Source organism: Lissotriton vulgaris, chromosome 1_2, assembly GCF_964263255.1.
Source record: "Lissotriton vulgaris chromosome 1_2, aLisVul1.2, whole genome shotgun sequence".
NCBI classification, from domain to species: Eukaryota; Metazoa; Chordata; class Amphibia; order Caudata; family Salamandridae; genus Lissotriton; species Lissotriton vulgaris.
In genome coordinates, this window is record NC_141686.1 from 37,175,620 (window position 1) to 37,192,997 (window position 17,378).

A 17,378-nucleotide genomic window follows, 5' to 3' on the forward strand; every position below is an offset into this window, starting at 1 on the left:
CTGCGCTACCTCAGCCAATGGGGTGACTTACAGATTGAACAAGGTAGGGCTCAGGGCAGAGCCCTGGGGCACACCCTGTTCTAGCTTGACATACTTGGAATAGTGTGTCCCTTGTCTGACCTGGAAGCTCCGCTCTACCAGAAATGATTTCAGCCATTTCAGAGCCGGGCCAGAGACACCGCCTTTATTCAGACACTGCAGCAAGGTGTAGAGTGCCACAGTGCCGAAGGCAGCGCTGAGGTCTAGCATAACCAGGGCCATAGTGTGCCCAGCATCTGCCCCCTGTCTGATGGATTTTGTGGCCAGGAGTAATGCAGACTCCGTAAAATGGAATGCCCGGAAGCCCGATTGAGACGGGTGCAAGAGGCCGGATTCCTCAGCATAGGTCATCAGCTTTTGATTGACCTCCTTCTCAGCTATTTTGGCCATGTATGGCAGAAGCGAGATAGGTCGCAGGTTTTCCAGGGTGTCTTGGCTGATGTAAGTCTTCTTCTGGAGAGGGAGAACAATGGCCCTTTTCTACCTACCAGGCACTGTATGAGATCTAAATGAGACATCCAAAACATGCCTGATATAGGGCTCCAGAATATCTACACTTTCGCTCAACACCTTTGTGGTTCTGAAAATTCTGAGCCTGTGTTTTAAATATCATGATTTTGTTATGAATTTGGTATCAGCGAACCGCAAATGACGAATGCGGTATGCTTGAGAGTTTTCATCATGTTACACCAATGGATTCACTGTGTATTTGAAGGTTTTGTATTGAACACTTGGGTTCCATCTTGTGAATAGCAGCCATGCTATGCATTGCCCTTACAGTAGGCTCTCACCATGGCAGAACAAGCATTTAAAGGACATAACCCTAGCATGGGTTTGTGCTGACTTCTGTATGACCTGACGAAAGCTGACCCTGTTGCTTGAGGCTAACCCTGCCAAGCCAGTTCCTTGTTCAACAGCTGGCGCAATAAAGATCAAAGAGCAGGACGTGTCCGATTTTATGGCACGCCGTTCCCACTCCTCTATCTCCTTTCCATCTGTTTCTGCCTTTCCTTTAAGACTTGTTCATCGATTTGGGTTGAAGGTTTTATGATGGGTTTGTCCGGCCTGATTGAACAGGAAACCAAGCATGTGTGCGATCGTTTTATGGCCTGGACTTATCTTGAAAGTGGAGCTTTGTGTGCACGTCCTGGGAGTGACCAACAATAATGTACTTCAAAGCAGGAATGTGTGCCTAGGGCACAATATTTTGTATAAAAGGTCTGTGCGGAGGCCATGCAGGCAGACTCCCTCATCCAGTTGCTTTAGGTGTGACTGGGCGACGGCGCCTCACAATTAATTGTAATAAAGACCCACCTCATCTTCCCCAGTCTTTTCCTCGAAATCCACACCCCTATTTCCAATCCCTGGAAAGGAGGAGTACATTTTCTCCACTTTTTCTGTGAAAAAGTTCACAATCCGGTTGCATGACTCAACCGAGCCAGCAACTGGTGCGGCAGTAGCTGCAAGGGAAGAGATCTCCTTTAAAGAGTTCTTTGGTGGAATTTTCCGCAGACCCAATTTTCGTCTGATAGTAGGTAGCTTTTGCCCTCCTGATAAGGCCATAATATTATCCTTCTTGATCTGATGAAGGGATTCATCCACTTCCTTGCCAAATAACTCTTGTCCGTTAAGAGGCCCTGATAGAACCGGTATCGCTAGTTGGCCGAGGTAAATCCCTACGGCCAAGTATGGACCCTCGTTTCCACGTCAGGGAAAGGAAGGACACCTCAGATAACCCCTGCTCACCCCCTTGGTAGCTTGGTACAAGCAGCTAGACTTATCTTCAAGGCAAATGTGTAAAGTATTTGCAACCACGCTCCCAGTGACCTAATGGTGACATCATAAAAAGACTCCATACGAATTTCATATTAAAAAAAAGTATACGTTTATAAAGATATACGACGAGACCATACAATAAAAATCCAACATATGCGTATTTGTAATATACCTCCTGGCCAGTTATAGGTCAAGCAGCTCTTGAAAGTTCTGGCAATATTAATGAGCACTTCTAGGTGATCCTATGCAGTCCTGATGCAAGAATATGCAGTTTGTAAACTAGAATCAGGCACTTTACAATGTAAGAATAATGCAGTTCATGATGCAAACGAATGCAATGCGTAATACAACCATCCGGCAGTTAGTTATGCAGAAATAATGCAGTGCGTAATGCAACAATCAGGTAGTTCGGCCTACTTGTGGACTTCCTGAGACAATTGACAGGTATAGTATGGGAACCTAACTGCTTGGTAATGTGTTTAGATGTTACGTCTTTACATACAAACATACACCACAAAGACGGCTTTAGAGCTACACAATACTATTTAGACAGCAGACCCTTATATCTGGTCCAACATAATAAAATGCTAATTGCTATTCTTAAGTACTGCTTGAATAACAACTATTTTTTATTCCATAACCAGGTACTGCAGCAGATAAGAGGAGTAACTATGGGAGCTTGTTTCTCCCCTTGCTACTCCTGCCTACATATGGGCTTGTGGGAAGAAGTCCTCTTGAAAAGAGACTTTAAAACTGGCATTGACAATCCGATATATCGACGATTTATTTGTGATATGGCGTGGTCCAGCAGAATCAGCTCGAGATTTTGTGCTAAACCTGACCAAAAGCAATATAAACTTGAGCTTTATAGCTACAATCAGTGACCAGTCTGTATGTTTCCTGGATGTGGAAGTATACATTAAAGATGACAAAATAAATTGAAACTAAACTCTTTCGTAAACTCACGTCAGGCAATAGTCTGCTGCATGCCACCAGCCATCATCCTCAGCATCTCATCCACAGTATACTGTATGGAGAGATACTGAGGATACGAGGTTCATGCAGCAATGACTAGGTTCTAGAAGCAGTGCAACAACTTGGCAAGATCAGATTACTACAAAGAGGGTATAAAGGCGATACTATTCATCATGCCATTTCCAAAACAAACAATAGAGAGAATGGACTTAGTTAACAACAGGGCATTGAGTATTTCTAATAGTCAGGACAATCCTAATGCAGAAACTAGACTGACCCTCACATATAGCAAGCAGCAAAATATGTTGTACGTAGTGACCTTATTATTGGAAATGATCTACCTTGAAACCTAGTATCACTTTCAGAAAATCTAAATCCATGAGGAACTCAATAGTCAAGAGTATCCCGGAGGTAAAAATCTTAAAAAATTGGCTGTCAGAAAAGGATTCTTCAAATGTAACAGTTGTCGGGCCTGTAAATATGGGGTGAATACAGAATCATATATTTCCCCATTTACCAAGGATCCTATCAAAATAACTAAATTCCTGACATGTAAAACATAGTACATGGTCTACGTGTTGACTTGCCCTTGTGGACTGCAGTATGTGGGTAGCACTAAGTTTCAAGCCCACAAATGTATACTACAGCACACGAGGGCAATTACCAACAGTGACCACATGTACCCATTTGCACAGTATTTTAAAGAAATGCATGCAAATAACCTCCAAGATTTTACATACTTTCTAATTGACTCCATACCACTGTCCAATCGGGGAGGTGATTGGGAGAGCAAACTCCGACGCCTCGAAACCAGATATATCCTCGATCTCGATACAAAAAATCCCAATGGACAAAATTTGAGCGAGGATTTTTATACTTGGTTATAATTATTCTGGGATCTGATTGAACCACGTATATTCCAGTCTGAACAATTTTTTTTATCTATTGATTAGGTATTGATATGAAAGATTTTTAATGTGGTCTTTTATATATAATGCATAATTTTCAGATTGTATATAGATTAGCACTTTTTTTGGCACCTTGCACTTTAGACAAAGGCACTTTAAATAAAATCTGCAACATTAATAGTAATGGGGATTTGCTTCACAATATTTCATTCAAATGGATTTAAGCGGTCTAGTTTGCGCTAAGTAAAACTCAAAAAATAAAATAAATAAAAAATGTATAGTCTCTTGGTACTCTGTTGATCCAACAATGACATCACAGATGATAGCATATGGCTTCATTAAGAGAGAAAATACCTTTGTGAATGCAATGCTTCGGCTGAAATGATTTTACAATTACAACTTTTATGTATTTTACATTTATTGTTGTCTTTGTATTAACACGTGGTGTATTTGCATGAAGGGTTCCTGGAAGGTTAGTGCCTGTAGCTCACTCACTCGCCTGAGGGAGGTAATAGTAATTAAAAATGCCACCTTCCATGTTAAGAATTGTAGTTCACATGAATGAAGTGGTTCGAAGGGAGGGAGGGGGGGGGGGGAGGGGGGGGAGAGGTCCCATGAGTCTGGTAAGTACTATGTTTAAGTTCCAGACTGGAGAAGGTGGATGCTTTGGAGGGATAATTCTTTTAAGTCCCGCCATAAAAGCTTTGATAGGTGGGATTCTGAATAGGGACACATGTTGTCTGTTTTGAAGATATATTGCTATAGCAGCAAGGTGTAGCCTTATGGATGTGTATGCTAGGTTACATCTCTGAAGATGTAGCAGGTAACAGATTAAATTTTGGATGGAAGCATCCAATGGATTTATTAGGTTATTACAATAAATTACAAATCTTTTCCATTTAGCTGCGTAGCATGCTCTGTTAGTGGATCGCCTTGCTTCCTTGATAATGTTCATACAGTCTGGAGGCAAGTTAAGATAGCTGAAGCTCCTATCTTAGTAACACTGTTTGAAGCCAGGGCATTTGAACAACGCTCGTGCTGCCGCCTGGGACCCCGTGCTATTGCACTGGGCCTGTACGATATTTGGGGAATGCGATACCCAGCAGAGTGCCAAAACACCTTCCTATCGGGGGTCCACCACAGCCTTTCAGGACTGGACTATACATTTACTCAATACACCCGTTTGGCGCGAGTGACTGAGGTCTGCCACTTGGACAGGGGGATCTTGGATCACTCGCCGTTGTGGCTATCGGTGGGGGGGCTCAAACACAACACAGGGTCCGTGACCTATCAGTGCCTGGCACCTTAAGGACACCAAAATAGTTAGTAACTTGGCCAAAACCATAGCTTCCTATTTTGAGCTCAGTGAGGGGTGGGTTGAATCTTCTGTAACTACAGGAGGCATACAAGGCGGTCACCAGAGGTCAAGCATACTCCTTGATAGGGGGGCGCGAAAGGGACAGGCAGGCACAACTCCTGGTACTGGAGAATTAAATATTGGCCGTGGAGCTTTTGGGGCAGCAGGGGGAAAGCAAGACAAGCTTGCTTGCCTTCCATCTCCAACAGAAGAAATACAGGGATTTGCCTGAGGACAGGGCAATGGTCTCCCACATTCTATCTCAACAGTGCCTCTATCAAGTGGGGAATAAACCGGGTAAGCTGCTGGCATGGCTGGAGAAGCGGGACCCAAAAAGGGAACACTGGCTCTGGCAATACAATTTCAGACCCCGAGGGTATAGCAGATGCATTCACAAAATATTACGAACACCTCTACTCTCCCAAAACAAACTGCTCATCCTCAGACATTGGGGATTTCATGAGTGACATTAAACTCCCCATTCTTGCAGAAGAACATCAAAATTTCTTTTGAGGAGGACATAGATCCGCCAGAAGTTAGCCAGGCACTGAGATCATTTTGCTCGGGCTTAACAGCCCAACAGCATCCCTATTGAACTCTATAAATGTTTTGCCTACCAGGTGTGACCTCAAATAATTAAAATGTGAAGGGAGGAGCGAGAGGTGGGCATACTCCCTGAGGACCAGCGCCTTGCTACAATAGTTCTAATATACAAGGCGTGGAAACCCCTGGAGCGATGTAGTTCTTATCAACCCATTTCCCTCCTTAATGTTAAGTTAAAACTTGCCAAGCTTCTGGCCAATAGGCTCCGACAGGAGACCACCTCCCTGACCCATCCAGACTAGTCCAGCTTCTTGCCACACAGAGGAAAAAGCCTAAATCTGCATAGAACCCACTTGTACAGAGTATTATAGCTGGGAGGAGCGTATAATTCTACATGCTGTTCACATCCTCTACTATGTAACAAACCCCCATGCAAAAATGATCTGACGGATCCACATCCTTCGTATCTTTGGCCAACACTCAGAGTACACCATTAATTGGGATAAGTCTCCTATTTTTATTTCTTGAGTTTTACATGGCGCGATCTAGACCCGAGACATCGGGTATCAGAGCGCTTTACATGAGAACCAGTTTCGTTACATTTGGACACATTTATTTTTGTTAGGTACAGGAAGATTAAGTGATTTGCCCAGAATCACAGGATGATGAGCGTGCAAAGACTCGAACCTGGTTATCCAGCTTTGTGGTCGACCGTTCTAGCCGTAAAGCTACATCCTCTCCCTTATGCATCTGGTAATGGGTACTATGCCCATGCTACCCTGAGACATCTGCCTCCACTAGCCACCAGGAGCTCTAAATATTTAGGGATTCATGTCACTATGGACCCTCTCTCTTTTTATAAACTCAACCTGGTTCCCATCCTGGCGCATTTTGCATCAGACGTCCAAGACTGGAGGGCTCTCCTGCTTTTCCTATTAGGAAGAGCGGCAACGTACAAGATGATGACACTGCCTCATATGATCCATGCGCTGCAAAATACCCCTCACTGACTCCCTGACAAATTATTTCGCGAAACAGAATCCCTTCTCAGTTTGCTCCTGTGGAACACCGCCCCACCAAGCATAGCCCTTTCCAAGTTGGTGCGCAGGGTGTTCGATGGAGGCATCGGTCTCCCTGACATCAGGAAATACTACTGGATGACAATTAGCAGTGGCCAATGACTGGGCATTTGCCTCCTGAGACGATACCGCCTTCAGGCTACAAAGGTTTTCGATGGGGAACAGGGGTTACCTGAGGGTGCTCTATAGCTCGAACGGAGCAGAGAATTTCCTGCCCTAGAGACTCGCTGTGGCCCGGGTGTGGAGAATGGCCACATCATTCCTGTGCTGGAGGGAGAGGCCCACCGAAATTACCCCATTATGGTGCAGTGATTCCCTTAGTCAAGTACGCAGATGGCAAGAGGGAGGAGGCGCTGGAAGCTTTCAAGAGGTGGCCTTTAATGCAGGGTTTCGCCTGATCCATCTACACATCCTACATTGTTCATATTACTCCCACACTGCGGTCTGTGCCATGTTCAGTTGTAAGGCGGACCTCGGTCTTCGGGGCTGTGGTGAAAGGGGCACCTTCTTCCATATTCTGTGGTCATGTCTGGTTGTGAAAACCTATAGGATGGAGACGCAAATGATTATGGGAGAGGTCATAGGTGTGGGGCCCCAGACACGGCGAAGATATGCCTTCTACACATATGGGGAGACGATCCACTGCCAAGATATAGCAAGTTGCGGCTCTCACTGGGTTGTGTGGTCACTAAATGAAACAATGCACGTTTATGGGGTGCTAGAGAGGCTCCAACGGTGGTGTGGTGGGAACTGGACATGGACTGGTGTATGACAAATGAAAATTCGATCTATCTAAGGAGAGGCTGTCCAGGCAAATGGGAGCGGGTTTGGGCAGGATGCCACTCCCACAGATGCCTCAACACTGACTCCAACTTGGAACATGGTGACCACGATGAGGGCTCTCGCTAGTGAAAATTCAATTAAGATGTGAACTCCAATTAATCTCTTAAGGTCATGATGATGTAATTAAGTCACGGGTAGGGGGTTCCACCCCAGGGTTGGCACACACAATTTGCAATTAAAAGATTTTTCAAAAATAAAAAAATAAAAAAAAACTTAAGCTACTGAGACTTGCGATCAAAATGAAAATTACATAAAGGAGCCTCCAAATCTGCAGCAATGTGCTAACGTGTACATAGATGAGGCAATATTTTACACTTGTAAAAGTCTATTTTCAGTGACTGCTTTCAAACAGAAATATTAAACTATATTGGTCTTATAGAACAGCAATGGTTAACAGAAGGCAGTGATGGACAAGACAAGTGAGCCACTCTTACCGTTAATTTCTAATTTTTTCTTCTTGGTAGGATTATTATACCAATCTTCCTTTTTGCTTTTGATTACTTGAAAAAGAAAACATTTTCTGATGAGAATCATGAAGAAGCAAAATTACATTCGCTCTTTTTTTAAAATATAAAATAATAATGTAATGGTAATGACGCACCAATAAACAGTAACAGAAAATCACAAAAGTAATTCGAAAATGTTATTTGATTACTTAATAATGTTGTCATACCTAGTTTGATAAACTGTCCCATTGGAATATTTGTTCTTTGTTAAATCGAATTAAGAAGAAAATAGATTGAGAGATTTATGAGAAATTAGATGAAGCAAAGGAAAATAGAGTGAGGAAGGTCATGCTGTGGTATCTTAGGTCCTTAACTGCTGCCCCCCTCCCCACCCCCCAGGTTGGAGCCCTTTTATGGCTATTTAGGATACTTCGTGCTTAGGGCTCCATAACCTTTAACCACACGAGGTATCCACGACCACACTGTAATTTTTTTCAATATCCTGGGGATTTTAAAGGTACGCAGGGTTTGTGGATTACCCCAGAGAGGACCGAATAAATAGGCAAAATATAGTTAAATTTTGGGTTTTGGGGAAAAATAAGAAAAAGTGCTCCATCAAAAAGGGTCTGTTTTGTTTCCTAAGAAAAGGCATCAACAAACGGTTTGCTGAGCTAAAGTCGCCATCTTCCCAGCTTTCTGGAACATAAAGAACTGAACAAAAAAACTTTTTTTTAACCACAGTTATGGCCTTTTACAAAGAGGTAGTCCATTTTTCCTATTTTTAGTGCTCTCAACCAGTTTGTGATGGAAACCAGTGAGAAACCGCTGGGTGACCCAGGAAAGCTACACAATTTTGATAAGCAGACATTTTGAATTTAACAAGGGGTCATATGTGTAGACCCCTTAAGGTTTTCCCAAAGAAATAACTGTTGCAATAAAGAAACATTGAAAAGGAGTAGGATAAAATGGCCATTTGTGACGTTGTCATCTGTAACTGTCACGATGGCCGATTTACAAAAGCAATATACCATTATGTCTGCTAGACCCTTTTAGTTGTGGGGATATATAAGGTTTGTAGGTTCTATAAGAACGAATAGTTTCTTACCTGTCGGTGTAGTTTTGCAGCTTGAAGATCTTTCTGGATTCACTATGCTGTGCATTATTCCGCGGTCTAGTGGTTGGGTCCGGAATCATAGTCTTTTCTTTGTTATTTTTCGTAGCCCAGGTGGGCGTCGACGTCCCACCTTTTGGTGTCCGTCCTGTGACGTCGGCATGCTTCCTGCGGAAGCTCCCATCTTTGGATTCTTTTTTCTTTCCAGTTTGTGTTCTGTTTCCGAATTGTATGGCAATGTTCTTGATCTTTTCTCTTTTAGCGCTGTTTTCCTTGAAGTTCTATGACGTTTTTTTTTGTTTTTTTTGATTACCACCTCTTTTCTCCAGCCTCATCTTTCTGGCGGAGGTGGGTGGGTTCGCTAGTGAATCCTGAAAGATTTTCAAGCTGCAAAACTACACCGACAGGTAAACTATTCGTTTTGCAGCGTGAATCTTTCTCGATTCACTATGCTGTGCATAGACTTCGTAGCGGTTTGTTGTTATTGTGGCGGCTGGGTGGAAGATGAGATTGTGTTCTTGAATATGTGCTGAAGCACTTTCTGTCCCACTTGTGCTTCCTTGTTCATTTGTATGTCCACACAGTAGTGTTTTGTGAACGTGTGCACAGAAGCCCATGTTGCCGCCAGGCATATGTCCTGAATTGGAGTGTTTGCCAAGAAGGCTATTGTAGCTCCCTTCTTTCTTGTTGAATGGGCCCTTGGCCCCTCTACTAGTTCTTGTCCAGCTTGTTTGTGGCAGAATTGTATAGTTTGCGCGATCCATCGTGCAATTGTTCCTTTAGTAACAGCTTTGCCCATGAAACTTTCAGCAAAGGAGACAAAAAACTGTTTTGTTTTCCTGTGATCTTTAGTTCTCTCTATGTAATGCATGACTGCACGTCTCGCATCCAGAGTGTGCAGTGCCCTTTCTGCTTTTGTTGTTGGTTTCTGAAAGAAACTTGGTATTTGAATCATCTGGTTGATGTGGAACTTGGACACCACCTTTGGCATAAAGTGTGGGTCCGTTCTCATCACCACCCTGTCGTTGTGAATTTGTATGTAGGGCTCCTGTAGTGTCAACGCCTGCAGCTCGCTTACTCTGAGTAGCGAGGTGATTGCCACTAGGAAAGCTGTTTTTAACGTTAGGATCAGTAGTGAGGCTTTATGCATTGGTTCAAAAGGTGCTTTCATGAGTTCTGTCAGTACTATATTGAGGTTCCATGTCGGTGGTGGTAACCTTTTAGGCAGTGCTATTCTTTTTGCACCTTCCAAGAATCTTTTTACAATTATAGAAGTAAAGAAGCTTTTGCCTGTTTCCCCTCTAGTGTAGGCGACAATGGCTGCTAGGTGTACCCTTAGCGATGATGAGCTCAGGTTAGTCTCGAGCAGGTGTGTGAGGTACTTAAGGACTGTAGAGTCTCTTGTCATCTTGTTGTGCAGACCCTCCTTTTTGCACCATAATGTGAACCTCTTCCATTTGGCCACGTAGCACTTACGTGTGCTTGGTCTTCTTGCCTCTCGAAGTACCCTCAGGGTGCTCTCAGGTAGCCTTAGGTGTGCGAACTCTATGTCCTCAGGAGCCAGGCTGCTAGGCTGAGACTTTCTGGCTCTGGATGCAACACCTTTCCGTTTTGCATGGAGAGTAGGCGTTTCCTCCTCCCAAATTTGTGATGTGCACTCTGTGCCATTTCCATAATCTGAGAGTACCATGTTTGTCTGGCCCACTGGGGTGCGACCAGTATGAGGGTCATGTTGCTTGCCCTGCACTTGCTGAGTACCTTGTGTATCAGGGGAATTGGCGGAAAAGCGTAGGCAAATGTCTTTGACCAGCTTATCCATAGGGCATTCCCAAGGGACCCCTCCTCTGGTTGCCTCGATGCGAAGTGTTGGCATTTCGCCTTCTGGTGTGTTGCAAACAGGTCTATTGACTGAGTTCCCCACCTGTCCAATAGTCTTTGTTTCTTGTGCATTGAGCTCCCATTCGTGCGAGGCCGATGTCTGTCTGCTGAGCCAGTCTGCTTCCACGTTCTCTTTTCCTGGCAGATGTATCGCCAGTAGATCTATTTTCAAATGGTATTGCCCATTTCCATATTTGTTGCGCTAGCTCTGACAGCGGTGCAGATTGTGTTCCTCCCCGTTTGTTTATGTAGAACATCGCTGTTTGCTGTTGTGTTGTCCGTCTGGATCAGCACTGTTTGATTGTACAACTTCGTCTGGAAGGCTTTCATAGCTAGGAGAACGGTCTTTAGTTCTAGGTAATTGATGTGTTTCACAGCATCTGCTTGTGTCCACAAGCCCCTCACATGTAGTTTTTCCATGTGTGCTCCCCATCCCTTTTGGAATGCATCCGTGGTGATGGTCACCGTTGGTGTTGGAGGTGTTAGAAGTTTTCCTTTTCTAATGTTTTCCTTGTTCCACCATGATATCTCCTCTTGCACTGCGTGCGTTACAACCACTAGGTCCTCCCAACACCCCGTCGCTTGTGACCATTGGTCCTGCAGCCACTCCTGGAGTGGTCTCATGTGCAGTCGGACATTTGGTATTATGTGGATGCATGAGGCCATCAGGCCCATCATCTTGCTCACCGCCCTCACTGTCAGAGCTTGCCCCTTCTGGTAGAGGCGCGCCTCCTTCAACAGTGCCGTCATTCTCTTCTCGCTGGGGTACACCTTTCCCTGAATGGTGTCCATTTGTGCCCCCAGAAATATTTTGACCTGTTGTGGGTTTATGGATGATTTCTTCCAGTGAATGGAGAAACAAAGGGCGATTAGTGTGTCTGTCACTCTCTGAGCGTGCCGTTTGCACGTATTGTATAACTTTGCCTTTAGGAGCCAATCGTCTAGGTAAGGGTATACGTGTATCCCCTGCCTCCTTAAGTGGGCTGCGACTGCTGCCAGGCACTTTGTGAACACCCTTGGTGCTGATTTTAGTCCGAAGGCCAATGCTGTGAATTAGTAGTGGTCTGAGTGAATTGTAAATCGTAGCAGATGCTTGTGCCGTCTGTTCATTGGGATGTGTAGGTAGGCGTCCTTTAGGTCTATGGTGACCATGAAGTCCCCCGTTTGAATCTGTGGGAGTACTTCTTGCAGGGATGTCATTTTAAATTTCTGTGTCTTTATGAATTTGTTGAGGAACCTTAAGTCCAGGATGGGTCTCATTGTTAAGTCTACTTTGGGTACCAGGAAGTACGTAGAGTACACCCCCTTGTTCCTTTCCCTGGGAGGTACAGGCTCGATAGCCTCCATTCGTAGCAGTTCCTCTGCTTCCTTCTGAAGAAGCTCTAGTTCCTTTTTTGCTAGTGCTCTTTTTTCTTTGGTCTTCTGCTTGGTGGTGTTTTTTCCAACTCTATGCAGTACCCGTACTGCATTGTGTTGATGATCCATTTGTCCGTTGTAATGTTTCTCCACTCCTGGAGGAAGAGTTTTAATCTTCCTCCTACTGGTGTTATGTGCTCGTGGTGTTTTGGTGCGTGAGACTCCAGTTTTTTGCTTTTGTGCTCCACCCTTGGAGTTTTTTGTAGGGTGTGCACTGTCAATGAGGCAGAGTCACTTGGAGGTGGTTTGCTGTCCACCCCTCCTGGCGTTTCCACGTCCGCCCGCTCTCCCGCGAAAGGACTGGCCCCTATGTTGGTATTGCCATTGCTGTTTTTGATGGCCATGTTGTGTATGGGTGTCGCTTTGGTGGGAATGTTGGAAGGACTGATGCGACGTTCCCGGCTGGTTCCCACCTCTCCCGTGTGGTCTCCTTGACGGGGTCCCTCTCTTCGCTCCCCTGAATTGCAAGGCCCCCATGGATCTTGCGGTGTCATTATCCTTTTTGAGCTGTGAGAGCTTGTCGTCCACTATTGCACCGAACCGTGTCTCACCGTTGAACGGAGTGTTCAGGATGTTGTGTTGCACCTCCGGTTTAAAGCCTGATATTCTGAGCCAGGCTTGTCTTCTTTCTGTGATGCCCAGCATCATAAGCCTGCTGGCCGTGTCTGCCCCGTCCAGTGCTGTTTTTAGGCTAGAGTTTGCCAAGTTCTTGCCTTCCTCTACCAGGTGCGAAGCCCTTTGTTGTTGCTCCTGAGGTAGGTGTTTCACCAACTGGCCCAGTTTCTCCATGATCTGGTAATGGTGTCTGTTGAGAAGTGCATTGGAATTAGCCATGCACCAGTGCATAGTGGCATTCCTTTCGATCTTCCTTCCTGTTAGGTCCATCCTTCTGCTCTCTTTATCAGGGGGTGGACCCGAAGTAGTTGGCACATTGGCCCTTCTTCTTGCTGTTGCCGTGATGATAGAGTCAGCAGCGACCGTGCCCTGTATGTAGGCTGGGTCCTTTGAGGAGGGCTTGTATTTTTTCTCCGTCCTTGGCGCGACGGGTTTACAAGTAGCAGGATCCTTGAATGCCTCTCTTCCTTGCCCTTTGATGCTTTCAAGCATTGGCAGGTACTGGCTCCTAGTGTGCATTGGAAGTAGTGTCTCTACTAGGAAATCCCCTTTCGGCACCTCCTCTTCGAGCTTGACCCTGAACGCTGTTGCAGCGTTCTTGATGCATTTATTATAGAGGCCAATGTCGTCCGGTGGCGAGGGCCTTGCTGGATAGATGTCCACTCCCTCTTCTGGACTTTCGGCGTCGACGTCCTGCCGCTCGGCCTCCTGTGTATCCGAGTATGTTGATTCTTGGTACACCGTCTGTTCGTCCTCTCTCTCCTCCTCGTAATAGGCATTATCCTCTTCCTGAAATGCCAGATCTTCCAAGGACTTCGAAGCTTGTTCTTCTTCGAAATCTTCCTCTTCATCCTCGACCATATGTACTTCTGGTGACTTTGGCCTCGAGGGAATTGTGTAAGATTTAATTTTGTCTTCGAAATCTTTCTTTCGCTGCAGGATGTTCTCCATCTCTGCTTCGAGTCTCCTCTTCTTTTTTTCCATCTCCGCCGCCTGTTCGGCGTCGAGTTGTTGTGCCGGTCTCTTTGGCGCGCTAGCTGGCGCCGAGACTGTTTTCGGTGGCGACGCTGTTTTTGGCGTCGAGGCTGGTCTTGCGTCTTTCGCCGTCGACTTCGAAGATGTTTTCGTAGTCGGGCGCTCCTTTTCTTGGAGGCTTTGACGACTTTGGTTGGTAGCCCTCCTTCGGCGCCAGGGAGTCCTTCTGAGAGGATCCGCTAAGCCTGGATGCTGCTGCGGACGCCGAAGTTCTCGGCGTCGGCACTTTCGGGGGCTTGGCCTCGTTTTTTCGAGAGTGTTGTCTGGACTGTCGAGAGTCTTTCGGGCCTTTTTGGGTCGTCGATTCTCCTACCTTATCAGTAGTCTTCTTATTATCGGTCTCTACGCCGTGTAGCCGATGTCTTCTTCGGCGACGTAATCCTCCTCGTCGGTCGAGAGTCCCAGGTCTCGAAGGGACGGGGGTTGGCTCTTGCCCTGCATGGTGTAGTTTGCGATCCTTTGCCTCTCTCTCAGTCGAAGGGTCTTCGGGGTGAATGCGGAGCAGGCGTTGCAATCTTTCGTGGTCGACCGGCAGGCAGAGGTTACAGACTGGGTGTTGGTCCTTCTGCGCGTACTTATGATGGCAGTTTCTGCAAAATTTGAATGGTATGTTGTCCATGTCCTGCGTTCAGGGTGTCCCCTGACTGCGCATTCTCCTCTGGACGTTGAGGAATCTCGAAAATTTCCCCTTCTTCGTCGTCCTTTCGATGGTGTAGTCTTCCTTCATCTTTTCCAACGTTTTTTCTCTCCAAACTCGAGTCTTGCTTCTTCTTTTCTCCAAATCTCTGGAGTCCTCTCGGGAACGATCCAGACCCAACGGCGGAAAAAAGAATCTGAAGATGGCGCCCAAGGGTGGGAGCTTCCGCAGGAAGCACGCTGACGTCACAGGACGGACACCGAAAGGTGGGACGTCGAAGCCCACCTGGGCTACGAAAAAAAAACAAAAAAACAAAGAAAAAAGACTACGATTCCGGACCCAACCACTAGACCGCGGAATAATGCACAGCATAGTGAATCCAGAAAGATTCACTCTGCAAAACCCATGGTACCCGAAAAAACGGAGCTGCGCCATACAATGGTTATTAATTGTGTATTGACTATAGACAATTTCATATGGCGAAATATGTAGTGTGAAAAATGAGCATAAAGGAACATATGTATTTCTGAAATGGGCACAAGACACGGGATTTGGGAGAAGTAGCTATTTGTAAACCTCTGAATTTGCTAGGACTCTAACTAGCATATGATTATGGGGGTATTTTTTAAAATGTCTTCTTTCCTACACACTGGCTTACATTTGGAAGGCCCAAATACAGTGAAACTGAATTGGTAATAACAAATGTTGTACTAATCTTTGCTCCCACATATCCTAGATATACTAGACCTACTGCCTGCAACAAGAAAAGGCCAAAAAACAAAAAAGCAACATGAATCCATAACTTTCTTTCACTCAAACCTGGCCCTTTTTTGCAAAGTGGATAGCTACGGATTTTTGGCCCCAACAAAGCCGGCACCTAAGAAAACCTGGCTAACTTGCACATTTTTGAAAACTAGACACCTTAGAAAATCGGGTGACTTGCATGTTTATCACCAGGTTTTAACCCGGAATATATTTCAAGCCTCAAACTTTGACTAAAAAATAAACAATTTTTCACTTCTGTGATGGGAAGTTATGGAATCTGTGGGGAACCACAAGGATCCTTAGACCAAGCATTCCCCTAAGTCTCCTGATAAAAATGGTGCCTCACTTGAATGGCTAGGCCCACTGCCCACGTCAGGAAATGGCTCTAAATGTGACAAGGATCCATCACATTTTCCCACTCAAAACAGAACCTTTTTTATCATAGTAGGTAGGTCTGGATTTCGATACTAGCAACCTGCACATTTTATAACACTAGACAACTAGGGGAATCCAGGGATGCATGACTTTAACCAACCAATTTTACCCAGATGCCCGTGCAAACATCAAACTTTGGCAAAAAAAAAAAAAAAAAAGCTCACATTTTCTGGGATGGAAATTTCTGTATTGTGCGGGGAGCCACAAAATTCCTTTCACCCCGAGTTACCACATGTCACCCATAAGTAATATTAAGTGGCCCACTAGACCACAGCACAAAAGGCCCTACAGCGCCACGTTGATAGATAAGCAATAGGGATAGCTGCAGTATTTGGAGCCATGCTGTGGCGCCACCCATGCAAACTTACGAACCATAGACATTTTTGAAAACTAGATAACTAAGGAATTCTAGGGTGGTGTGTCTTGAGTGGATCCCGTTACTTTTTCTTACCCAAAATGCATTGCAAACCTCAAACTTTGCCTGAAATCACACATTTCCCTTATGTTTCTGTGATGGTAGCTTCTGGAGTCTGTAGGAATCCACAAGATTACTACCACCCAGCGCTGCCCCACTTGTGCAGATAAAAACACTGCATCACTTTTGTGGCTTGGCATAGAGCCCTCGGTGGGAATGGATCAAACCAAGTTCAACGGGAGCCCCTGTGAGGGGACTAACCAAAATAATGGGTGCAATCAGCCACATCTGCCCCCCCCCCCCCTCCCCCTTGCCGGGAAGGACGGGGGGGGGGGTCTGGAGAAGGGGCAAGCATAACGCCTACTCTTCATTTTTTTAATGATTCTTTCCCTGTCTCGTGGGCGTTTTGCCCCCCCTTCCCCCTGAGGCCAGATCAGGGATAATTACTCCCATCTGACTCCTATGGGGGCAGAAAGACTGATGCCCCATTTAATTGGGGCGGGACATGGCCATGCCCATATTGAGCAGCCCCCACCTATATAATCTATCTAGAAATAATTTGTCCCTGGTGTCTAGTGGCCCCCCAAATCAGGGATAATTACCCAATCTGCCCTCTGGCCACTGTATAAACACTCTCATTAAATGCTCGGAGTAAATTATTTTTTTAAGAAAACATACTTGTGCACTCAGCAGAAATGAAATCTGCATGCACACACCACTTGTAGTTTACAAGCACCTCTTTCTACTATGCAATGGCCAGCAAAACAGTATTTTATATTGCTTATTGCGAGTTCCTGGCCATGCAACTCTGCAAGATTCAAATGAAAAGTGGTGGGTAGATTGCTTCAATTGATCTCAGCCACTGGTAATTACACAGGACCACATTGCAGTCCATTTTTTGCAGACCATGCCATATGCAAATTAGTGTTGGCTCCGCTTCAATAGGAATAGCCCAGCCTGAACTGCCAAGCCCGTTCGCGCTTAGGGCGTCGCTATAAGGAAGAAAAAAAAAAAACGGTGTGTTCAACAACCATTTTCATGTCAGTATGTCAATTGAAAATGTTTGTCATGTTACAGTACATCTGCAACATTTGGTTTTGTATTA

The 17,378-nt window shown here is 45.3% G+C and overlaps 1 protein-coding gene across 2 annotated transcripts in view; it reads right to left on the bottom strand.

Moving 5' to 3' along the window:
- Positions 1-17,378, bottom strand: part of LOC147733880 (uncharacterized) — a 71,002-nt gene that overhangs the window by 18,202 nt on the left and 35,422 nt on the right. For both annotated transcript variants that reach the window (XM_086952783.1, XM_086952782.1), the window contains exon 3: positions 7,955-8,020. In XM_086952783.1, coding sequence (XP_086808909.1) covers positions 7,955-8,020 — 66 coding nt within the window. The remainder of the gene's footprint in view (positions 1-7,954; positions 8,021-17,378) is intronic.